Raw genomic sequence first — 16,234 nt, forward strand, 5'->3', positions numbered from 1 at the left:
TTGCATCATCGACTTCGGGGGTAGTTGGGATGTCCATCTACCCTTGGTCGAATTTTCATATAACAATAGTTATCAATCGAGAATTAAAATGGCCCCATATGAGATGTTATATGGTAGAAAGTGCCGAACCCCGGTGTGTTGGGGAGAAGTGGGACCACGAGGATTAGCACCTACTGATATAATCCGATCTACAAACGAGAAAATCGATATGGTCCGAGTTCACCTAAAAGCAGCTCAGGATCGCCAAAAGTCGTATGCAGATAAGCGAAATAGGCCTATTGAGTTTCAAGTGGGCGATAAGGTAATGCTGAAAGTATCTCCGGGGAAAGGAATAATACGGTTCAGAAAAAGAGGGAAATTGAGCCCAAGATTCATTGGGCCATTCAGAGTCACCGAACGGGTTGGTAAAGTAGCATATCGTCTTGAACTACCCGATGAGTTGAGTGGGATTCATAACACATTCCACGTGTCACATCTCCGAAAATGTTTGGCAGATGAAACCGCTTGCATTCACTATGATGATATCGAAGTGGATAACAGACTCAACTATGCAGTTAAGCCAATTGCGATACTAGATCGTAAGGAAAAGAGTTTGAGGAGCAAGATAATTAACCAAGTGAAGGTTAAGTGGGAGCACAGGAAGGGTGCGGATACCACGTGGGAATCCGAAGAAGAGATGCAACGGCTCTATCCTAAACTATTTGGTACGTATTACGGTTTCGGGGACGAAACCCTTTTTAAGGGGGGGGACTTGTAACATCCCGAAATTTCAAAACTTTATACTAGAATTATAAAGTGTATAATAAACAAGAATAAACTAACTAGGATATATAACCCAGTTAGTTAGAAGTCTTGTAGTAACATAAGGATGAGTTAAAAAGCCAAAGATATAAACTAAATGAGAGTGGAGGGGCCAAGGTTTTCAAAATTGAAACTTAAATTACTAATAGTTAGTAAAATAAATACCAAACACTCCATTTGGAGTTCCTGGTCGATCAAGAAACCACAGGGGCGACACCCACACCTTCACAACCCTAAATTCTACTAAAATCTCAAATTGAAGGCTCAAATCACGTTCTAATCGAAATCTGAACAGAGAATCGCGATCTCCTCGTCAAGGAGGTCATAAGGCAAGGAATCCGGAACGTCAAGTGGACACGCCGGAGGCAATACCCGCGGAAAAGGTGTGCTTTAAAGGTACGCGACTTTAGTCCCGTTAAATTATGCTTAAATGCTTGGGTTTGATAGGTAATTGATGTTGTAGTGTAAAGGATGCGTTTGATGTGTCGTTAAAGTGACGAAGCTCACACGACCATTAAACGGGTCAAATTAAGGACTTGGGAATTAGTTGGCATATCAACGAAGTGACAGTTTTCACTAAATAGCCAAACGGGTCAAAAGATGTTTTTATAAAAGAATCATGAGAATAGAGACTTGTTGGCCTTATATTTCATTAAGTGATGAATTGTGCCACGCTATCTAATTGGCTATATAGATTCTTAAAACTAAGAACCCGAGACATCGGGTCAAACAATAGAAGCTCTATGAAAGTGTCGTTTGAAACGGAATACTTGAGTTCCGAAGAAACAAATGATTAGTCCTAAGGGAACGCAAAGTCATGATGTGGCGCGAATACACCAAATATACGAGCCTGGGAATTTGGGTAATTATGTCTAAAGGTTTTTAAGAATGGAGTGGAGGTGCTATGCAACTTCACTAATGGGTTAGATAACAGAGACGAGGAAATTTGTGAATCAATTGTCGATATTTCGGCTTCTTCTATGCAAAATTTACATGTTTGAATCCGTAATTTTATTACGGACTCATAGGAAAAAGAATCGGCTAAAACGGACGAACGAGTAAAAAGTTATAAACTTTTAAAGTTGAAAAATAGTTGAAGGACAAGAATGCAGTACCCACCGTAACTTACGGTTCCACCGTAAGTTATGGTGGACACTAAAAGCATACGGTGTGAATCTCCTGGTTTAAGGTAGAACAAGGAACATTCCAGGTTCACCGTAACTTACGGTGACACCGTAAGTTACGGTGGAACCCAGAAAATTTGTATTTTGTTTGATGTTTTGCGTCGTTAAATTTCGTTTGTACGGTTGTATTATTGTCAAACTAATATTTTAGTGTTTGACCCTAGGTATGTATGAAGCCCTCCCGGATGGTGATCAAGTACATGACAAGAACCGAACACGTATTTTGAAGCTTCCGCACTAAACTAAATTTTATCTAAACTTTAAACATGTTGTAATTTCTTTTGTTGAACAAGTTTTAATTCCCTTTAACTAGTGATTAGTTTACTAGCAAGGGTTACTTTAAACTAGTTATGCACTTTCTTGGATGGGATTGGAATTATCACAATTGTGTATGGTCTTAAACTCGAAATGTTTTTTTTTGTAAACTCTGAATTTTTATAAAGTTCTTATGATTATCTTATATTACTCTTCACCTTTTTAAGGGTGTTACAAGTTGGTATCAGCATACGGTGTGAATCTCCTGGTTTACGGTAGAACAAGGAACATTCCAGGTTCACCGTAACTTACGGTGACACCGTAAGTTACGGTGGAACCCATAAAATTTGTATTTTGTTTGATGTTTCGCGTCGTTAAATTTCGTTTGTACGTGATGTATTATTGTCAAACTAATATTTTAGTGTTTGACCCTAGGTATGTATGAAGCCCTCCCGGATGGTGATCAAGTACATGACAAGAATGGAACACGTATTTTGAAGCTTCCGCACTAAACTAAATTTTATCTAAACTTTAAACATGTTGTAATTTCTTTTGTTGAACAAGTTTTAATTCCCTTTAACTAGTGATTAGTTTACTAGCAAGGGTTACTTTAAACTAGTTATGCACTTTCTTGGATGGGATTGGAATTATCACAATTGTGTATGGTCTTAAACTCGGAATGTTTTTTTTTTGTAAACTCTGAATTTTTATAAAGTTCTTATGATTATCTTATATTACTCTTCACCTTTTTAAGGGTGTTACAAGTTGGTATCAGAGCAACCTAATTTGACAAACCTTATGACCTCCTTGACGAGGAGATCACGATTCTCTGTTCAGATTTCGATTAGAACGTGATTTGAGCCTTCAATTTGAGATTTTAGTAGAATTTAGGGTTGTGAAGGTGTGGGTGTCGCCCCTGTGGTTTCTTGATCGACCAGGAACTCCAAATGGAGTGTTTGGTCTTTATTTTACTAACTATTAATAATTTAAGTTTCAATTTTGACAACCTTGGCCTCTCCACTCTCATTTAGTTTATATCTTTGGCTTTTTAACTCATCCTTATGTTACTACAAGACTTCTAACTAACTGGGTTATATATCCTAGTTAGTTTATTCTTGTTTATTATACACTTTATAATTCTAGTATAAAGTTTTGAAATTTCGGGATGTTACACTTAAACATCTAAATTTTATAAAACTAAAATGCTGATGACCTTATGGAAAAAGGTCAAATAAATTTTTTTTATCACATGTACCAAGTTTGTAATTCATCTTCTACTCTTTTAAATTCGCTCCTAAGGAAAAACAGAAGCCAGTGCCCCCCTCCCCCTATCAAACAACGTATCGTTACCAAACCTTAAAATTACCACCAAATTCATATATATATTAATTCAACACATAACTGAGAAACAGTATTTTAACACTAACGGCGTGATCTTATCAACTTGTTGTAATTATAATGCTATGAACCAAAAGTTTCTATACTCAAGCCACTCAGAATAAGTATTAGTTAGTTACCCTCATAATCTTAATTAAATAAATATTTTATTTCTACCAACATATTTCCTAGGTGCTCAACACATTTAAAAAATATATAACGTTTTACAATTTTTTTTCTATTTTTACAACTGATAAATATAAAAAGTTGTAATCGATTGTTATGTGTTACATACCAATGACGTTTTCTCTTTATAAAACTGATTTATATAAAGAAGCTATAAATTAATTTCTGTCTTAATTTATAAAATTTAAAACATCCTTCACCTTAACAGAAAAAATAAACTGAGTTAGTGATTTGGATGAAAATTTATAAAAATTATGTGACAAAACTATTAAATTTTTTTCTAAAAATTCCAAGTATATTCTTTTTTATTATATATGTATAAAAATAATTAAATAAAAGAAATAAAAAAAGATTTGAGTAAATTGCCCAAATCGTCTGCCAGTTTCATCCAAATATCCTCAACTTAACAGAAAAAAATAAACTAAGTTAGTGGTTTGGATGAAAATAGTAAAAAGTTACAAACCTTGGGAGCAATTTGGTAAAAAAGTGTCATTTTAGACGAAAATAACAAACGTGCCCAAAACCTCAGGGAAGATTTTAGCAATTAAGAAAATTTAATTTCTTTTAACGAAAAAGTGCAAAAATCTTGATTGGATAAGAAAATCCAAAAATCTCCAAAATATTCGCGAATCCTCTTGGAAACCAAACCAAACCAGTCCACCATAGTCTACTCCATACCTCCATGGCTAATCTGACACGTGTCCTTCTACCACAATTTCCTCAATGCACCACGTCTATCTGCACCATTTCTCTCAACCTAAACCCTAACACTACCAGAAGGCGATTTTCAGTTCTCGCAATGGCGGAATCCAACCGTACCACCGTTCTCGTCACCGGAGCCGGCGGCCGTACTGGTAGTACCTCCATTCTTCGTTATTCGCTCTTATCTCGTTAGTTTAACATCAATTGTATGTGTAAATCATGTACTTCGTGTGTAAACCACTGGTAGATATGAGAATTTTGAAATTGAAGTTGAATTGTTTGGTGATTTGATGATTCCGTATGTCGAAATCATGTTCGTCGTGTATAAACAGCCGGTAGATAAATTTGAGATTGAAGTTGAATTGTTAGGTGATTTGATGATTTAGATCGAATAATCGTATGCCGAACTGGTATTAGCTTTGTTCTTCACTCGTATCTCGTTAATTTAACTTCAATCGTATGCCTAAATCCTGTTCTTCGTGTGTAAACAACCGGTAGATATGAGAATTCTGAAATTGAAGTGGAATTGTTAGGTGATTCGATGATTTAGGTTGAATAATCGTATGTGGTAATCCTTTTCTTCGTGATCAACAACAGATAGATGTAAGAAATTCGAAATTAAACTGAATTGTTTGGTAGTTTTGATGATTTAGATCACATAATCGTATGCGGAACTGGTATCACGCCTATTACCTTCATTATCTCGTTAGTTTAACTTCAATCGTATGCCTAAATCATGTTCTTCGTGTATAAACTACCGGTGGATGTGAGAAATTCGAAGCGGAAACTGAATTGTTAGGTGATTTGATGATTTAGGTCAAATAATCGTATGACGAACTGGTATTACCTGCATTCTTCACTCTTATTTCGTTAATTTAACTTTAATCGTATCCATAAATCCTGTTCTTCATGTATAAACTACCGGTAGATATGAGAAATATGAAATTGAAGTTGAATTGTTTGGAGATTTGATGATTTAGGTCGAATAATCGTATGCTGAAATCTGTTTATTCGTGTGTAAAGAACAGGTAGATGTAATAAATTCGAATTGAATTGTTTAGTGATTTGATGATTTAGATCAAACAATCGTATGCTGAACTGGTATTACCTTCATTCTTCACACTTATCTCGTTAGTTTGACTTAATCGTATGTATAAAGCCTGTTCTTCGTGTATAAACAACCGGTGGGTATGAGAAATTCGAAATTGAAGTTGAAGTTGAAGTATTAGGTGATTTGATTAAGTCAAATAATCGTAATCCGAAATCCTGTTCTGCGTGTATGAACAACTGGTAGATATGAGATATACGAGATTGAAATTGAATTATTAGGTGATTTGATGATTTAGGCAACATAATCGTTTTTCTTCGTGTATAAAGAACATGTAGATAACTAGATATCAAACATTTAAAGTTAAAGTTGAATTGTTAGGTGATTTAATGATTTAGGTCAAATATAATCGTATGTATAAATCCTTTTCTTCGTGTATAAGCTACAGGTAGATATGAGAAATTCGAAGTTAAATTGACTTGTTTGGTGATTTGATGATTTAGGTTGAATAATCGTATTCCGAAATCCTTTTCTTCGTGTATAAACAACATGTAGATATGAGAAATTTGAAATTATAGGTTGAATTGTTTGGTGATTTGATGACCAAGGTCAAGTAAACGTATGCCGAAATCCATTTCTTCGTTTACAAACAAAACAACAGATAGATATGAGAGATTTGACATTGAAATTGAACTGTTTGGTGATTTGATGATTTAGGTCAATTAGTTTATAAGAAGCTGAAGGAGAGGTCAGGGGAGTATATTGCACGAGGTTTCGTTAGAAGTGAGGAGAGTAAGCAAAAAATTGGCGGAGCCGACGATGTTTTGATCGGCGATATAACGAATGCCGCAACTCTGGAACCGGCTATACAAGGCACAGATGCTATTGTGATTCTTACCAGTGCAGTTCCTAAAATGAAACCTGGTTTTGATCCGACTAAAGGTGGAAGACCTGAATTCTATTTCGAAGAGGGAGCATACCCTGAGCAAGTAACTGTTTATTGCTGTTGAAATTATTTGCACTTTTAATCGGTTTGTTTTGTTTCATTTTGGTAACTGAATGATCATATGTTTTAGGTTGACTGGGAAGGGCAAAAGAATCAAATAGATGCTGGTAAGTAAGCGGCGTTTTTCGTTTAACGTTTACACCTTATATAACAAGTCTTCATGTTTTTTTTAAATTTGTTTTGGTGTACAGCTAAAGCTGCAGGAGTGAAACACATTGTGCTGGTTGGCTCGATGGGTGGAACAAATCTCAACCATCCTTTAAACAGCCTTGGAAACGGGAATATACTGGTTTGTTTTACCCTTTTCTTTCGCTAGCACATGCTCGCAGTTCTGGTTTGAAGAGAACGGTGTTTTAACTGGGATAGTTTTGTATGTATGTCATTGTCGCTTGCAGGTCTGGAAGCGAAAGGCTGAACAGTATCTAGCAGATTCTGGGATTCCATACACAATTATAAGGTTAGTCATAAAGATTTTTTTTCCCAAGGCATGTGATTGGCAACTTTGCAATGATGACGATGATAAGGGGCGTAAACGAGCCATAAGCTCAGGTTCAGCTCGTGAAAAGAATTGCAAGCTCGGCTTGGGCTCGGACTCTGCTCGTTTATCATATATAGAGTGAACACTTGTGTATTTGTGAACCGAGTGAACAAATCCCGGCCATTGATTTGCATCATCAAATCGTAAAATACACTAGTGTATTTTCATATTCAAATTCTGGCCATTGATTTACACTTGTGTATTGATAATCAAGGGCTGAGATTAGTTCATACAGTTCACTATCAAGAGGAATGTTCACAAATGAACCTAACCCTATGTTTATATATATTTATAGTTATAATTTTATATATGTAATATAATATATTTACTATATAGTTATTTTTATCATAACTATATATCCAATGTATATATACAGGGATGGGTAGGATGAGAACTCCCCGAGTTGCGAGAACCGTGAGAACTCCATGAAAAAAAATGTTTTTTTAAAAAAAAGTTATTTGCTAAAATGTTTTAAAATTATGTAATTTTTCAGAAATAAAAAGAAATATGCCGTATGCAAAAATCTACATCAGTGTAAACACAATTTACGTAAGTTTAACCTGGTCAAATATTTTTTTCTAGTTTTTTTTTTTTAATTTTATTTACACTAGTGTAATGATCAAAAAATTAGTGTAAATGAACGCTCGGCGATATTATTTTTTTACAGATATCTTAGTTTGATATTCATCTATGTTTGTGGAAAATATGGTTAAAAAATCATACGAGAAGTAGGATTTTCACCGGAGTTCTCAAGTTCTCGCAACTCAGGGAAGTTCTCATATAAACCTGATCCAATATATATGTATTACGTATATGTATAAGTAAAGAATAGGCCTGTGAGCGTCTCGGCCTGTTTACACCCTTTATAATGATGATGCAGGGCTGGGGGTTTGCAAGACAAGGAAGGTGGCATTCGGGAGCTACTTGTCGGAAAAGATGATGAGCTTCTTCAGACCGAAACTAGAACCATTGCCCGAGCAGATGTCGCTGAAGTCTGTATACAGGTATTAAATCCGTTCGATTTTGACATTATTAAAAAGAGCTGTTGGTTTGGGGCTTTTTGTGACATGTGGTATATCATTGCAGGCGTTGCAATTTGAGGAGGCGAAGTTTAAGGCATTTGATCTTGCCTCCAAACCCGAGGGAAGTGGAACGCCGACAAAAGACTTCAAGAGCTTATTTGCCCAGATCACCTCTCGGTTTTAAGTTTTAACTTCCTTCGTGTTGTGCTATAATAATTGCCATAGTGTCACTTGTTTGATGTATTGTCGGGACTAGTGTCAATGTTGGATTCGGGTGAGATGTGATAATTTTGGATATTTTTCAGATGTGGCAAACTTTATAATAGAAAATTATTGATGATAGTGTTGTCAATTTGGCTAAAGGTATGTGGACAGCTATAGTGTCGCCCCTGGTTAATGATTCGGGTTGGCCATAAAATAGGTTGAACCCCACCCCACCCCACCCCCCCCCAAACCCCAAATTCCGGATATAGTTCTAACGATTCAATGGTTATATTAACTTTGTTGCCAAACAAAGTGTTATTTGGGTCATAGTCGAATTCACGGGGTGTCGCAACCTCATATCAGGTTGATGCACATAGTTACCGGTCTGCAACTCAACGACATGTGTAAGTGCACCAAGAATTATGCCTTTATAGTTACTTTTGTTTGTTTGTGTAAATTAGTTGATGAATATGAAGTTGAGTGTGCCATTGTAACCGACTATGCACATTGTTATATACATTTGCGTCAAAATAAAGTACAACATGAAATAAATCTATAAAGTTGGACATACCGTTGTAACAAGTTAGATGTAGTGTTATATATCCAATTGTTTTGCATGTTGACCGTTAAAAATGTTAAGGGGTGTTGCACCTTACATACATGTGCATTGCAAACGATTAATGGTGCATTTAACGTGTTACATCTCGCTTCATCGTAGAACGTGTTTGAGCTAGTAACATCTTAATAAATTTATTCATCACCTATAGATATAGACCTAAAATGTTTATACCTTATCAATATGTTCTTTGTATTTATCAACCAAACTAATTGAATTAACATTCTATAAGAAAGTAACTACGAGTTTTATAGATTTAAGCATAACTATCACTGTGAATAAGAAGGTAAACTAACACCAGTGGCGGATCTAGGATTCCGATCAAGGGGTAACATGTTATAAATGTGAGGGTTTAACACTAGTGTGTTATTAGTGTTCATATCATATCATAAGAGCATGCGTTATACCTAGTAAGTGGCGAGCTGCGAGCATTATAACATAGCCGGCACATTAGCTAGTTAGTCATTTTTTTATTTAATAATCATATAATTCAAAAAAGCATTAGCATATCCTCTCACTAGAGGTAGCGTGAGCACACTCGGACCACTCACTGACTCACGGATAGGGGTGCGGTGTCCCGGTGAGCCTGAGCCGACATGGTTCACTCCAAAAAACGGCTCACAATGCCCAAGGACCGCCCCCGGGGGCTTTTTTTCAAAAAAAACTTGAGGAGCGTCCTTTTTTCCATACCTTTCGTTCAATTCTTTAGCCAATCACAGCTATTCTTGCTTTTGCTTGCCCAATTAACTTTTTTGGATGTTTTTTTTATTTAATTGTTTAACACCCCTTTTAACAAGCCCCCACAATGCACACATCCCCACTACACTCATTTTAGAAAAAAACGCTCCATAATGTCACATTGCTGACTGAACTGTCACATGACGCAAAACGCCGAAGGAATAGGGATTATTTGTGCCTTCCACTTATCTAATGCATCATCCAACATTATCTAACAATTTATTTTAACATGTTATCTAGCTGTTTATCTTATTTTTCATGAATATGATTCTATAAAAAAAACAATAATTCATCAAAAGTATATAGTAGACTTAAAAGAAAAAGAAACAATCCATTACATCAAAACTAAAACAATCAAACAACTAAACATAAACCTCAAAATAAACTAAAAAAATTACATGCACTCTAAAAACCAAACCCAAACAAATAAAAAACAACCACCATCATTGACCAAATCTCAAACCCAAACCCTAGTTGACCACCCATATTCTTCTCTTGCGCCGGTGCAATTTCCGGTGCCGGAACCGCCTTCGTCGGTGCCAAAGACTCATCATCCACAGAAGGCACCGGCACCGGAGACTGAGGCACCGGTGCATGGGAGTGAGGCACCGGCGCAGGGGAGTGAGCCACCGGCGCCAGAGAAGGTGTCACTGGCGCCGGTGCTGGTGCTGGTACCGGAACATAAGGTTGCGGGTAGGGGAACGGAAGCGGTTGCAATGGGGCGGGGACGCCTGCGGCGATGGGCTGAGGAGCGTCGTGCGCGCCTGAAACGGGTACCCGAATGTCGACTTTTTGGCCGATTTGGCAGTGGTTGGATTGGGTGCAGATGAAGAAGTAGTGGCCGGGATATTTGATCGGAAATGAGTCGTTGCCGGAGGTGAAGGTGGTGTAAGGCTTGCTACCGTTGCATGTTATGAAATCGGTGTATGAAACTCTTGCTACGTCATGGAATATTTCATTGTAACGAAAAACTACAAAAAAAAAAAAAATGGAAGAAAATTAGATGACAAAATTGTTTAATATTATTGATATGAATTAATATAACATTTATTATATGGTTTAAAAAAATACCTAACTAATAGAATCTTTGTAAATTTGCATTTCAACAGTTTTAGAAAAAAAAAAGGTTTAAATTATGAATTGAGAAGACTTGTTTAGATAAATGCAATATAAATTTCTTATCATAAAAAAAAGTATATTTAGAAAAAATATGATTATGTTTTTATCTAACAATTAGTTATACAAATATGTTTAACCAAAAACTAGAACACATCTAACATTTCAAATATTTAAATCCAACTTAAAAAAATATAAGGTAACCCTTCAATCCTTCCTTAGGATTTTTTATTTCATTAATCCATTAGTGAAAACTTAAATTAAAAAAAAATCATAATTGACTATTCTAATCTAATTTTTGCATCTATATATAATATAGTAAACTGTTAGTTTTTTTTTTTTTTATAAAGTCTAATTCTATTTTTTTAATTAAATTGAAAACTTTCATCCAAGCACATTCTACCCTCCCTTCCAACTTAGCAGTCCATTTTCAAGTTTCTAATAGGTATGAGCTCGGTATCAGTATCGAAAATACCAGCATTAAAATTCATCAAATATGGATACCGGTATTTGAGGGTAAATTTCAGTAATATACCTCTACCGTACCGAAAACACCAAAAAGAGGGTACCGATTCGGTACCAAAAAAATCGATACCGATACAGTTCAATACCAAGTACCAAATGCTCATCCTTAGTTCTAAAACTTATAATACTTTTTAATCCAAATTTAACTTTATGAAAAAAAAAAAAAAAAAAAAAACTACTTGATAATTCTATTGAAGTAATATACCAATGGTGTCACCAACTTGAAATAACTTTGAAGAAGCCCAAGTTTTATAATCCACATGACCAACGCTCGTCCAACCAGCCTTATCACCAACCGTATAAACCTCTCCGCCCATCGCCGCCGTGATCACCGTCGTAACCACCGCCACCACCATCATCATCTTGATCATTGTTCTCATTATCTTCTTGTGTTCCACTTTGTATTTATTTTTTTATCTTTTTTGTTAAAGCAAGAAAAATTGTAGAACTTTTGTGGAGAAGGTGAAAATAATGGGTTATTTATGCATGATTTCAAGGGAATTATGGAAAAAGAATTTCTTATTTAATTTTTTGATTCTTTGAAATATTTTCCATTTATTAGTTGCACTATTTATGCTTGGTTACGATGCATTTTAATTAATTTTCTGATTTTTTACCAAAGCTAATGGATTATAAATGCAACTTTCCAAATCTTCATATTTATGGTAAATGTAATCAAAGTTTTTGACTCAATATAGCCAAATAATTAATTGTAGTTGTAAGAGATGATCTTATCCATTCATTTTCAAGATCTTAAATGATAAGGTGACAAATTTGTACATAAGACTAAGGGGTATGGAGAGCCTCATCCCCAAGGGGATGGGCCGTCACGTCAGCGCCATGTAGGAGTGGCTTGGAGAGGATGGACCTAAGGGGGTGAGGGATGAACCCCTTTGTGTATATATATGTATGTATGTATGTATAGGTATATGTGAGAGAAGGAAGGAGGAGAGAGGACCGGCTACCCCGGTTGTGGGGTGCCGGTTGTGCCGAGCCGAGCCCGGGGGGCGGTGTGGGGGACCGGCGCCGGTCCCCCACACCGCCCCTCGGGCTCGGCTCGGCAAAAGCGACTCCCCACAGCCGGGGAGGACGGGCCTGTTTTCTCTCACAATAACATATACATACATACATATATATACATAAATGGGCTCATCCCCACCCCTAGGGCCATCCCTCCAAGTCGAGCCTACGTGACGCTTACGTGACGACACATCTCCTTGAGAATGAGGCTCTCCATACCCTTTAGCCTTATAGAATTTAAAAACAAATATGGTATTTTCTTCTTTGAACTACTCTCTCCCCTTGATTTTCAACTCATTATGATATTTAAAAAAAGACACCGCATTAAAGAGCATTTCACACTCTTGAATTTGAGTATGCCTATTGCCTATAGTTTTCTTAATTTTTTTTATCTTTTTTTGCAAGCTATAAAGTTACATGATTGTGTAACGTTACGTGATTATGTTATATTTTATTGTGTAACGTTACGTGATTATGGTATATTTTGGTCAAAAATTATCTAAGCAATTGAATCATCAAATTAGTTTATGAGGTAGTGTGCTTAAACAAAATATGTGAAGTGTATCGTCGAGATATGAAAATGTATGATCCTTATGTTGGAATATAGGCCATGATATTAGAAGAATGAAATGTAAACGAAAGATAAAGCAATAAACAACATAAGTTGTTACAAGGAAAACCCTTGATTTAGGGTAATCGTCGCCACAAAACCTCGGGCGCCGACTTGAAAGTCGTCTGCTACACTCTGTAGTATTAATTATAAAAAGGTTACGACTCGAGAACTATTTTCATCAATACCAAGTATTATAATGATTGTTAGTGCAAGGGCAAGTGTTTATGTGAGTAAGTTGCAAGTAAAAGTGTTATCTATTTTCGAAAAGAGGGTGATGTGTTGTGTAATGTGCCTAATTGATCAAATAACCCCCGTTATTTAAAGTACACAAATGTAACTAAATATCCCGAGATAACCAAGACACAACAAATATGCCTTCATGACCGTTTGTAGACTTCTTCAACCATGTCCAACGTTCCTCTCCCAACTACAAGTCCAAGTCTTTAGCTTGACCAAGTCCTTTATTTATTCCCTACATTCATTAAATAACATACACAAGAAATAAGTTAGTAATATATCAGGAATAGGTTCAGGATATCAAACCTATCTGTAATCCGGAACTCTCATATTAGGTTCGGAATATTGGTCAGAATTTCCACCCATAACATAATTATTGAATATCTAAATCATGTACCATATATGCAAGCCGTAACAATTTTTCAATGTAAACACTACATCTATAATCACGTACCAGATACTCAATGTATACCTAAATCTAGAATCATGTACCATGTGTGCAAAAGCAGTAACAAGTATTCAATGTAATAACCACGTACCATGTGTACAACGTAGTAACAGATTATGGTATAAATAATTTAATGATTGTACTAAGTTTAACGTGAGATTCTAAAGTAATGTTAAAGACAAGAAGTGTAACGATAAAAAGTTATGGCATAAATAATTGCTAAGTTTAAGTAAACATGTTTCACCCAAAAGTTTAAAAGAAAAAAAAAGGGTATGTAAACTCACATGATTGCGTTGTTAGAGATTTCCACACAAGTTCACAAATAGTAGCAAAGGGTGTCATACGAGATGGCTACAATATAGATGTTGAGTGTAAGGACTAGTTTTGATTTAATGATAAGGGTTGCGAATATTGTTGGTGATTTAACAAGCGTTTGAATGTTATCTTATGGTTTACATGTTAGTATCTGTGATAAATGACCACTTAATGTTAACACGGGTAATTTAGCGAATTCCAATCTCGTCCCGCGCAACGTGCGGATGACTACGACCCTAGTAAACTAATGAAGGTGAAACTTAATTTTAGTCATTTTAAGTAACTTATTATTATGTGTACTATAAATTTGAATTTGAAAATTTAAATGTGATTTTTTTAATATGTAATGTTTTCTATACTAGGATGATATTCGTATCTTTTTTCATTATACTTATATCTTAAAATAGTTTTTATATCAAAAGTATGTATTATATCATTAATATAAATAGTAGAGCTTAATTACAATTCATTTGCCACAACCTCATAAATTATAATTTTATTTTTAAAAACAATTACAGTTTTATCATCATTATTTCTATTTTTTAGTGTTACTGTTATACATCCGTATACAATAAGATGGATTATAGTGACACAAGAGAGAAGTTAAAACTTAGAAAATTATATTTGGATAACCAAAAATATAACATTTTATTTTTTTTTCACTATTAAGTGTAATAAGTTAATTCACATATCTTTCTATACTAATAAACAAAAATCATTTTTGGACACGTGTCATTCTCTGGTAATTTCTTACTCTTATTTTTTTTATTTATCTCTTTTATTAAATAATAATAATATTAAACATCAATTAACTAAATCTATTTATCTCTTTTCTTTACATAATCTGAAATTAATTTCTTTTTTAACTCTAAAGTTTCAATCTTTGGCAATTTAAGTCTAAAGTTTCAATCTTTGATATTTTAACCCCTTTGATTAATTTGATTTTTCACTTCTAATTCAAAAGTTTTCATCTTTTGCAATTTAACCCCTTTAATTTTTTTCACTTTCAACCCAAAGCTTTTCATCTTTCGCAATTTAATCTCAACACTTTTTTTACTTTCTACTTTAGTCTTTTATATACTTTTCATGCCAAGTGAGGCTAGCTTACTTGGTAGAGGCTCTTGTCTCTTAGTGAGAGGTCTTGGGTTCAATCCCAAGCAAAGGTGAGTTATTTATAAATATAGTAGTGGGAGGGTAATGTTAGCCATTCAAAATATATATATATATATATATATATATATATATATATATATATATATATATATACTTTTCATCTTTCATAAGTTCTCCATTTAACGTGTCATAAATTGAAAAGTTATATAATTAATCTCCATTTATAAATATACGGAACATGATCTTAAATTGCATATTGAGGATTATAATTGATATATATATATATATTGCATTAGAATTCTAAAAGAAAAGATATTTGTTTATACCCTAAGTCATAATTAACGATAGTAATTACTATAAGACATCTTACATACTTATATAGCTTCTTCGTATCAGAATTCAAATATCGTTTATGTAACAATACCAAATTTTTAAATCAAAGTTCATATCAAATATTTGTTAATTTTTATTTGATTTACAATTAGTATTAGTATGCACAATGTATTAATTAAATAGAATATAATCGATAAATAGAGCTTAGTAATATGAATCATATGATCACACTAAAAGTATATTTTTTTATGTATACTAATGGATAAATCCGCCTATAAGAGAACAATTAAACTAAGCCGATAAATATTAATTCAAAACTTAACTATACCTCTCGGTATCATCAATCTCCAACTTTAAATCTTTATATTTTTTTAATATTTAATTAAGATTAACCCAACATATAAACAATTTATGAGATGAATATAATTTTTTTATTATTTATATATGAAATTATATTTGTTCAATTGAATATAATTTTTTATTACTTAATATATGAAATTATATTTGTTCAACCCGTATAATAAATGGGATTTTTAAAGATATGTTGTATTACCATTTAGTACATAAAATTACACTTATTCAATCCATGTAATACACGGGGTTCTAACCTAGTAGATATTATAAACAAATCTGCTTCAAAAAAAGATATTATAAACAAATTTGTAATTTATATTTATTTCGATATTCAACCCGTATTAATACGCGGGTTCGTAAACTAAAAAATGAGTATTCTCTCCAACATAACAAATCAAAAGATATTTCATCAGATAATTAGTAACAATACATACTTTTCTCAAAAAAAAAAAAAAAAAAAAAAGAAAAAAAAAAAACAAACCC

General features: G+C 34.1%; 2 protein-coding genes and 1 long non-coding RNA gene across 3 annotated transcripts; 1 reads left to right on the plus strand and 2 right to left on the minus strand.

Moving 5' to 3' along the window:
- Window positions 1–4,399: 4,399 nt before the first annotated feature.
- On the plus strand, window positions 4,400–8,471 carry LOC110943788 (uncharacterized protein At5g02240). Its single transcript, XM_022185521.2, has 7 exons — window positions 4,400–4,657; window positions 6,271–6,542; window positions 6,630–6,666; window positions 6,751–6,848; window positions 6,955–7,016; window positions 7,978–8,101; window positions 8,184–8,471. The coding sequence occupies exons 1-7, from the start codon at window positions 4,486–4,488 to the stop codon at window positions 8,301–8,303; spliced, it is 885 nt and encodes a 294-aa protein (XP_022041213.1). The 5' UTR covers window positions 4,400–4,485; the 3' UTR covers window positions 8,304–8,471.
- Window positions 8,472–10,072: 1,601 nt separating this feature from the next.
- Window positions 10,073–11,859, minus strand: LOC110935161 (uclacyanin 1). Its single transcript, XM_022177702.2, has 2 exons — window positions 11,524–11,859; window positions 10,073–10,648 (listed from the first exon to the last, which is right to left on the minus strand). Exons 1-2 carry the CDS (start codon window positions 11,696–11,698, stop codon window positions 10,083–10,085), a joined length of 741 nt encoding a protein of 246 aa, XP_022033394.1. The 5' UTR covers window positions 11,699–11,859; the 3' UTR covers window positions 10,073–10,082.
- A 1,264-nt stretch (window positions 11,860–13,123) lies between these two features.
- LOC110943782 lies at window positions 13,124–14,279 on the minus strand. Its single transcript, XR_002594947.2, has 2 exons — window positions 13,921–14,279; window positions 13,124–13,423 (listed from the first exon to the last, which is right to left on the minus strand). It is a non-coding gene; the product is annotated as an uncharacterized LOC110943782 (long non-coding RNA).
- Between the last annotated feature and the right edge of the window lie 1,955 nt (window positions 14,280–16,234).

Source organism: Helianthus annuus, chromosome 1 (genome assembly GCF_002127325.2).
Source record: "Helianthus annuus cultivar XRQ/B chromosome 1, HanXRQr2.0-SUNRISE, whole genome shotgun sequence".
Lineage (NCBI taxonomy): Eukaryota > Viridiplantae > Streptophyta > Magnoliopsida > Asterales > Asteraceae > Helianthus > Helianthus annuus.

Bases quoted from the DNA above. Each gene is read 5' to 3' on its own strand.
- LOC110943788 (XM_022185521.2), top strand. From the start codon at position 4,486: ATGGCTAATCTGACACGTGTCCTTCTACCACAATTTCCTCAATGCACC. The intron at 4,658-6,270 runs GTAGTACCTCCA...TTGATGATTTAG, and splicing joins CGGAGCCGGCGGCCGTACTG to GTCAATTAGTTTATAAGAAG. The intron at 6,667-6,750 runs GTAAGTAAGCGG...TTTGGTGTACAG, and splicing joins AAAGAATCAAATAGATGCTG to CTAAAGCTGCAGGAGTGAAA.
- LOC110935161 (XM_022177702.2), bottom strand. From the start codon at position 11,698: ATGAGAACAATGATCAAGATGATGATGGTGGTGGCGGTGGTTACGACG. The intron at 10,649-11,523 runs GTATATTACTTC...TTTTTTTTGTAG, and splicing joins TCAAGTTGGTGACACCATTG to TTTTTCGTTACAATGAAATA.